The 9,361-nt window shown below is 42.7% G+C and overlaps 1 protein-coding gene across 1 annotated transcript in view; it reads right to left on the bottom strand.

Annotated features, from left to right (window-relative positions):
• The window catches only part of LOC115477839 (methyltransferase-like protein 25), a 272,956-nt gene that overhangs the window by 247,190 nt on the left and 16,405 nt on the right, over nt 1-9,361 (bottom strand). Inside the window, exon 2 of the mRNA XM_030214940.1 lies at nt 7,309-7,381. Within this exon, the coding sequence (XP_030070800.1) occupies nt 7,309-7,381 (73 nt within the window). The remainder of the gene's footprint in view (nt 1-7,308; nt 7,382-9,361) is intronic.

The following is a 9,361-nucleotide window of genomic DNA, read 5'->3' as shown; positions in this document are numbered from 1 at the left end:
TGCAATGGGGTAAACCCAGTTTGGGATCAACCCTGTCGAGTGAATCAGGTCTGCCCTTTATACATGATAAATTACAAACAGATTAAAGCTGTTTTCTTTGAATTCTCAAATTATTTTTATAAACTGTGTAAGTCTCAGAATGCAATCTGAGCTTGGGATCTGTTCCCATTTCCTGCTTTCAGTTTGAGGAAGGAGGGGTCTTATCAACTGAAAAAAAAAAACAAATGTGAAAATGTTAGAAGAAAAAAGGCCTGTATGATGAGGCAGGTCTTTAAATATGAAATAACTTTACTAACAATAGTAAAATCTTAGCATGTCTGCACAGACTATACTGAAAGCTACCTGGGCTTTTCCTAAATATTGTGTCTACAGCAACTGTAAACTAAAAATCTACCTCTTCAAAAAGGACTACCCCAACGACCCCACGTAACCCTCTTCATCTACCAACACAGCATGACTTTGATCAAACAGGACATCACGCAATCTTCATCCATTCCGACCCTCCACTTATACCTCATACGATCACTATACAACTTTGCCCAGTCGGTGGATAACAAATACAAACGCCTTTGACGGTACTATGTGAGCCACATTGAGCCTGCAAATAGGTGGGAAGATGTGGGGTACAAATGCAACAAATAAATAAACATCATTAATCACATAATCTGTTTGCAAATAGTGTGCCAGCTTACTTGCATTTGTTGCTGGCTCTCCTGCCCATAGCAACACATAGCTATCTTTAAATTAAAACAAACCAGTCCAGAACTGGCAGTCATTGGAGTGCCCAAGATCTGTAGTACAACTGACGCATTCTGCCATAAAATATGGGAAACTGCGTAAAAAGTGTAGCTCTGTGAACGATGCAACACACACGTCTAGCTCTTCTGTGTAAAGAATCCCTTTTTCATGTTGCTTGTGAAATGACCTCCCACTGGGTGGAGGTATAGACCTGTTCATAAGTGAGACATGAAGACGGCAACTGTGCAGAATATGGTGAAAAGAGCCGAGATAATACTGGAAGGTACTCAGGATTCCAGAATCAGGTATGATTTCTTGGTATACATGGGGAGGGGGTTGTGAAAGATGAATTATAAACTTTTTAGTACTAATATATGAAAAGTCAGTAAAATTTTTATTTATTTGGATATATTAACTGCCTTTATGGAAAAAAACAAATCACCCAAGGTGCTGTACAGCAGGTTCAGCTTGACATAAAATTTACAATTTTATTAACAGCATAATAGTAAAATGGCCAAATATAAACAGAGATGCAATCAGTGAGGTAACCCTGGAGAGGGAAAATTGTGTCCTAGTAATAGAAATCTAAGATTGTACCTGATACATTTCAGGGGTAATTTTATGAGGCAACCCGGTCCTCAGGGCACACCTAGCCAGTCAGGTTTTCAGGATATCTGCATTGAATATTTATGAGATTAATGTGCATACATTGCCACCTTGGTATGCAAATCTATCTAATGCATATTCATTGTGGATATCCTGAAATCCTTACTGAACAGGTGTGCCCCGAGGACAGGGTTGAGAACTAATGTTCTAGATCATACTCATTTTAGCTCAGTGGTTCCGTCCTGGAGATGCCCCGGTTGGTCAGGTTTTCAGGATATCCACAATGAATATACATGAGAGAGATTTGCATGCACATCTATCTCATGCATATTTCTTGCTGATATCCTGAAAACCTGAGTGACTAGGTGTGCCCTGAGGATTGAGTTGAGATCCACTGTTCTCGATCATGCTACACAGTAGCTATTAGACAAGAAAGCATTAAAGATTCTGTACCATGACCTGTCTAGAACCCATGTTGCCACTCATCCAAAATGGTAGCAAACTCATCTAATTGCACACATGTAGTTTGTTTAATCTACCTAAATAAGGCAAGGATGATACTGGGTGATAATTAGTGCAGCCAGCAATAGAGATACACTTGCTGTAGCAATTATGGTAACTGTCGCTCTAAAAATACCAAAACATGTCTCAGGCACAAGAGTTTTTCCCCAACTCTTTCCAGACATTTTTTTCCATGCTAACAAAATGAAATTCAGTAAAGGCAGAGAGCCTGCCACTACACAATCACCTTGATTTTCATAGCAAATATTTTGTTTCAGTACACAAGAGGGAGACCGTCCAGACTTAATCCTGTACAGATCCGGAGCAAATGTATTCCAGTTAGAGGGCCTGGAGAGGTGAATAGAAGCTATATGCCAGAATGGGCAAATAACTTTAGGGGTGGGGCACAGAGGCAGAGAAGAGTGCAATAATCAGGGCTGTCAATCTCCCGTAAATTGATGGGCAGCCTTAAAAATTGAGAAAGAATGGATCTGTCAGAAAGGTCTGTAAATTTGCCTGCTTCGGCAGTAAATCTGCTAAAGCTTGCATGTCTCTTCCGGTTGTTGCTGATGGTATTGGTGCATGGGGCAGTAACTGTAAATGATATATGGCTGAACCACCATCCATGATCCCACACTGTGAGCAGAGTGTGATTAAGACAGGGAAACTAGGCATGTGCTTAGAGCCCAAAAGTTTAGGGGAGCCCTGTCAGATGTGGTCAGGACTCAGTAATGCTTATGGTGGAGTGAAATACACCATAAGTATATGTAATAAGCTTTGGTCCCTATACACACTTTTGTGTTCATCAATGTAGTATGTCAAATTGCATGTCCAAGAGATGCTGCTTTTAGACACTATCCTATGTAATAAAACGCACCTCCAACGTTCTGAAGCCGAGAAAGTGAAGCCTTCAAGCCTTGAAGCATTCCTGCAATGTTCCAGAACTACGTGTCGTCAATTGAGGAGATGGAGCTTTACAGAGCGCACGAATGCTTCAAGGCTTGAAGGCTTCACTTTCTCGGCTTCAGAACGTTGGAGGTGCGTTTTATTATATAGGATGTGCTCGGTGCTTTTCTGTAGCACATGGGGGGTATTTAATATATTTAATTTATGCTGATTAAAGTGGAGAAGTGGCTGGAGGGGGGCAGGGGAGATAGGACAATCACTGGGTGGCTGGAGGGGGGCAGGGGACACAGGAGAATTGCTGGGTGGCTGGAGGGGGGGCAGGGGAGATAGGAGAATCGCTAGGTGGCTGGAGGGGGAGCAGGGAACAGAGGAGAATCGCTGGGTGGCTGGAGGGGGAGCAGGGGACAGAGGAGATTCGCTGGGTGGCTGGAGGGGGGCAGGGGAGAGAAGAGCATCGGTGGGTGGGTGGAGGGGGGCAAGGGAAAAAGTAGAATCGCTGGGTGGCTGGAGGAGCAGGGGAGAGAGGAGAATCACTGGGTGGCTGGAGGGGGGGCAGGGGACACAGGAGAATTGCTGGGTGGCTGGAGGGGGGCAGGGGAGATAGGAGAATCGCTGGGTGGCTGGAGGGGGAGCAGGGAACAGGAGAATCGCTGGGTGGCTGGAGGGGGAGCAGGGGACAGAGGAGACTCGCTGGGTGGCTGGAGGGGGGCAGGGGAGAGAAGAGCATCGGTGGGTGGGTGGAGGGGGGCAAGGGAAAAAGTAGAATCGCTGGGTGGCTGGAGGGGGAGCAGGGAACAGAGGAGAATCACTGGGTAGCTGGAGGGGGGACGGAGGAGACACACTCGCACCCAGCAGTCTCTCTCTCTGTCACACACACACACACTCGCACATTCACTCTCTCTCACACACAGTCAATCTCACACATACTCTCTCAAACATACACACCGAGGAAAACCTTGCTAGCGCCCATTTCATTTGTGTCAGAAACGGGCCTGTTTTACTAGTTATTTAATGTTTTATTCAGTTATTTAGTATTTTTTTTTTATAAAGTCTATGTATGTGTTAAGTTTTAGTATTATTTAATTTATTATGACATTTTATATTCATGATATGATTTTATGTCTGGTTATGATATCATTGTTATATATTGGTTTTATTTGTTTTAGCAGTATGTATTGCCCCTGAAGCAGCCCTTGCTGGGTGAAACACAGCCGTGTTGGGCACACTTTTTAATTTACTTATTAATAAAGTCTCTTGTTCCATTTATCACCGTGTCTGTTCCAGCGTCTTCATTCCTTTTGGAAATTGCGGACTGTTTGCCAGGTTTTACGTATTTTTTCAATATTCTACAGATTTCTAAATCAAAGCCAGAAGGATAGCTAAAGTACATGGATATTTTTCAGAAGTTAGCCCTCTACAACTCTCCAATCCTCCTTTCCAGATCAGAGGATCCAGTCAATGGAAAGTTTGCTCTTGTCACAGGGAGGAAGGGGTGAGCCGCAGGAGCTTTAGGGGTGACTGAGCTTTGCATGGGACCTTGGGAAGAGCCAGTGCAACCCCCATGTATCTCAGGAGGGGGAATAAGAACTGGCATTTAAAAAGGGGGATGGGGTAAGAGTGAGGTCTGCTGCAGGCTGAGGAAAAGAGCTGGCAGGAAAAGCAAGAACTTTACATGATGATAGACCTGGTGAGGAGTGACACTGAGCGATGAGCAGTAGGACCGGCACTAGAAAAAGAGAGAGTCTAAAAAGTGAAAGGGTGCATGCATGCATGTGTATAAGAGTGAGGAACTACATGTGTGTGTACGTTCACATGCTTGAAGATTGTGAGAATGCTTGTATATGTGTGTGACTGAAGAGCAAGAGTGCATGAATGTGTGTGTACAGTTTTCTGATGAGCACGAGTGCATGAGTGTGTGTGTGACTGAAAAGTAAGAGCGTGTTTGTGCGTGTATCTCTGGTGGGGACAGTTCCATATAAATGGAGTTTCCCTTTGCAGTGGAGAATTCCACTGGTACAAATATCCCTGTGTGTATAGTAAGTGAAGGGAAGTTTTAGGGCCCAAGAAAAATTTACTCAGGGGTCCTTTTACAAAGACACGCTGAAAAAATGGCTTGCGGTAGTGTAGGCATGGGTTTTGGGTGCACACCAATCCATTTTTTAGAGCGCCTGTAACAAAGGTCTCTTTTTCTGAAAATGGATGTGCGGCAAAATCAAAATTGCTGTGCGTCCATTTTAGGTCTGAGACCTTTACCGCCAGCCATAGAACTAGCGGTAAAGAAGTTAAACCTAAGCTCGTCAGATGCCATTTGGCGTGCGTCCGCTATGCGTGTCAGAAAATAACAAATATTTTTCAGACGCACACCAAAATTGAAATTACCACAAGAGCCATGCGGTAACCAGGCGGTAACTCCAGGCGGCTTAGTAAAAGGGGTCCTCAGTTAACTATTAAGTTACCTGGGCAAGTTCCTCTGAAAACTGCCCTAATATTGCCTCCATTGTCTGTAGCTCTGTATCTTTTCAGAAGTGATACAAAACCAAATATTTTATTTTGCTTCTTCTGTTTGTGAAAGTTTTTCACACATCAAACTTTGTAAATTTCCCATGCACATTGCCCATAAATCTCACTATTTGGGACAGTCCACTTTGACATCTCCGGTTTGTACCAGAGTCAATGGAGGAAGGAAATTACTTGCCCATTGCCCAATATCCTGGTTTTAAGCCCACTACTGCAAGGCTGCTGTTACCCAGTTTCCAGGAGGAAGACACTTTGGTGAGTCCTGATTTTGAGTTTACATCCTAATTCAGTGTACTCACTGATTCTACCCATTGAAATCGACATTTGAGGTCCCATAATGCACAATAGGATATTGTCAGAAATCTAGATCTAGCCTAAAATCTCCCTCCTGGAAATAAGTAACTTGGCAGCTCTCCAGCTTTAACCACAAAGTTATTCCATTTGAGGTAATTGCTCGCCAAGTCTCCGTGCTCGCTTACAAACTTACTGCCACCATGCCCACAGTTAGGCTGTGCAATTTCCCTGCTACTTCTGGAAAGGTGAAATGTGGAGTTAAGCCACAAAACATGCATAAAGATCTTAGGGGGTGGGTAGGCAGTGGTAAAGCTGTCAACTGGGTTCAGATTCGCAGGACAGAGTTGATCCAATTCTGGGGTTACCCCAGTGCATGCTGGGCCCTTATAGTCTTGTAATTCAACCCTGTCCTGCAAATCTGGATCCAGTTGGCAGCCTTAAGGAGTGGTGAAAAAAAGAAGTAAATTGGGGGGAGTCGAGGATCGGGAGGGACCCACAAATTTATGATTGGCTGGAGCAAAATATAGTGTTAATTTAACCCTGACCTTGAGTATATGAGAACTGCAGGAAGATTGTTCTCCTCTCCTCAACCACCATCACATACGCCAGTGATTCTCAAACCTGTCCTGGGGGAATAGACAGGTTTTCAGGTTTCCACAATGAATATTGATGACATAAATTTGTGTACTAAGGAGGCAGTGTATGCAAATCAATCTCTTGCATATTCATTGTGGCTATCCTGAAAATCTGACTGGCTGGTGTGCCTCCAGGACCTGGGTTGGGAATCATTGATCTTGGCAGTCAAAAAAAAAAAACTTATCTAAAATTTTATTAAGATGGTCAGTAAAAATTTTCTGAGTCTAGTCAACCTTGCTGGTAAAGATTCAAATTAGCCAAATCTTCCTGCTGTTCAATCTTTAATCGAGCCAACTTGAATATTGCCTTTAATGGTAGCAGATATTCAGGGAAAACTCAATGGGGTCCTTTTACAAAGGCTCGCTGAAAAGTGGCTTGCTAGTGTAGGCGCGGGTTTTGGGCACGTGCGGAATCATTTTTCAGCTCGCCTGTAAAAAAGGCCTCTTTTTTTCCCAAAAAAAATAGACGTGTGGCAAAATCAAAATTGCTGCTCGTCCATTTGGGTCTCTGACCTTACCGCCAGCCATAGACCTAGCGGTAAAGAATTTGGGCAGTAAGGACCTACGCGCATCAGATGCCACTTAGCATGCGTCTGCTACGCGCATCCAAAATTATTTTTCAGACACGCGTAGCGGACATGCGCCAAAACTGAAATTACTGCAAGAGCCACGCTGTAGTCGGGGGGGTAAGTCCATTTTGGTGCATGTTGGGCACACGTAGGCGCCTACACGGCTTAGTAAAAGGGGCCCAATATTTGCTGCTTTCACCAGCTGGAAATGTCAATGCTAAACTTCTTGACCGCAGCTTTCCCATAACTTGGGGTCAGCGCATGTAGAAAAGGAGCAATATCTAAATTATACCAATTCTTAAAACTTCTGGGGTGAATCAAACCCCTACAGCTATTTTATCAGGTCAACTGCATCCCTGCTCTTATCTTAATAAGCTGTAAGGAAAGGATCCAGCAATAATCATACTTAAAACTCTGTGTTCATGGAGTATTGCCAGCTGGTGATAGATGTTCAATAATGCAGGCACCGACAATGAGACTTGTGCACTGAAATATATTATGAGCTATGGCAGGCAGGCAATTAATTTACAAATTGAACTTACTAGAACAGAAGCTCACTTTTGCTGTTGTCAAATTTTGTTTTCTGTTCTGAATTTCAAAGTAGACATGCTGACCCTGCAAGAAAAAAAATTGCTATTCGTCTGATAGTTTAACATGTCCCCATGCATACCCCCACCCTCCCACTCTGTCAGACTGTCAAAGTAATGCTTTGATGTTTCTCTCATATATACTATCTGCTACCACATTTGCTTATTTCCGATCTGAGGAAGAAGGGCAACCTTCGAAAGCTAATCAAGAAATGTATTAAGTTATGTCCAATAAAAAAGGTATCATCTTATTTTCTTTTCCATGTTTTATTTTGTTTGATTTCTATTGATAACCCGTGAAAAATGTAAGGGGTTTGGCCAGTGCTGGCCAGTTGGTTCTGTAAAGCATATATGGGGGTTTCAAAATGAAACCTCTGTGTGTTGCTGGATGCCCCTGTTTCTACTGTAGATCAAATGCAGCCGTACTATGAAATATCTGAAGGAGAAGGCAATTTTCAGTTGTGGTTCTTCCTCTTGGAAAATTATTCACCTATATCCTAAATGCTCATTGCCTCCTGAGGAACGTTTCTGTACCTGTTATTAATCTATGCGTTTGTTTTTTTACAATTGGAGTATTGCAACTCCCTATGGTTAGGAATCTTGAAACGTTTGCTGTTAGTAATACAGCTATTGCAAAACATGGCAGCCAAGTTAATGCTATATAAATCCAGACATGGCAGAGCAATGACTCTCTTAAAGATACACGTTAAATTTAATAGATTTACCACCTAGAAACAGTTCCAGTTCGTCCCGATCCTATTTAAACTTACATTACTCAGATTGCTGTGGCCTAAAATACAAATCTACCTATGCATCCAGCTTCTCCTTCATAGGCACACAGCTGTGGAATGCATTGCCCAAAGTCTTAAAATCAACTCAGAACCATCTAAATTTCAGGAAATTACTGAAGACCACCTTATTCCAGAAGGCTTATCTTCCAGACTCAACTTAAGTTACTGCTTCTTTGTCACAGCAAAATTTATGGACCTTATTGATCTTTTATTATCTTTGTTGTTTCATACGATACCTATACGATCACTACCTTACTTTACATTGTTTAACTGTATTTTACTGAACTGTAGTCTGCCCTACGGTATTGTGTAAGCCACATTGAGCTTGCGACTAACGGGAAAATGTGGGGTGTAAATGTGCTAAATAAATAAATCCTATACATTGGCTTCCTGTAGAAACTTATATCAATTAAAAAAATTTTTGCCTGGTTCTTAAGATAATGTATGATAATCAGCCATTGTTCTGACTCCGTTTATTAAGGGTCTGACCAAAGTTTGTAGTCATCAGATTCATTTAAACAAATTAGACCTTCCAGCAGCCTCTCTTTTTTTTGTTTAGCCTCATGTCGGAAAAAAACTTTCTAATTAGTAAAAACCCATTTGTGGAATTCTTTACTAGTGTTGATTAGATATGAAAATGATTATTTGAAATTTGAAAAAGTGCTAAAAACTTACATAGTAACATAGTAGATGACGGCAGAAAAAGACCTGCAAGGTCCATCCAGTCTGCCCAACAAGATAAACTCATATGTGCTACTTTTTGTGTATACCTTACCTTGATTTGTACCTGTCCTTTTCAGGGTACAGACTGAATAAGTCTGCCCAGCACTATCCCCGCCTCCCAACCACCAGCCCCGCCTCCCACCACCGGTTCTGGCACAGACCGTATAAGTCTGCCCAGCACCATCCCCGCCTCCGGCTCTGCCACCCAATCTCGGCTAAGCGCCTTAGGATTCATTCCTTCTGAACAGGATTCCTTTATGTTTATCCCACGCATGTTTGAATTCCGTTACCGTTTTCATTTCCACCACCTCCTGCGGGAGGGCATTCCAAGCATCCACTACTCTCTCTGTGAAAAAATATTTCCTGACATTTTTCTTGAGTCTGCCCCCCCTTCAATCTCATTTCATGTCCTCTCGTTCTACCGCCTTCGCATCTCCGGAAAAGGTTCGTTTGCGGATTAATACCTTTCAAATATTTGAACGTCTGTATCATAT

Source organism: Microcaecilia unicolor, chromosome 9, assembly GCF_901765095.1.
Source record: "Microcaecilia unicolor chromosome 9, aMicUni1.1, whole genome shotgun sequence".
NCBI lineage: Eukaryota > Metazoa > Chordata > Amphibia > Gymnophiona > Siphonopidae > Microcaecilia > Microcaecilia unicolor.
The sequence above is the reverse complement of the archived record's forward strand: the minus strand, read 5'-3'. Positions and strand labels throughout refer to the sequence as shown.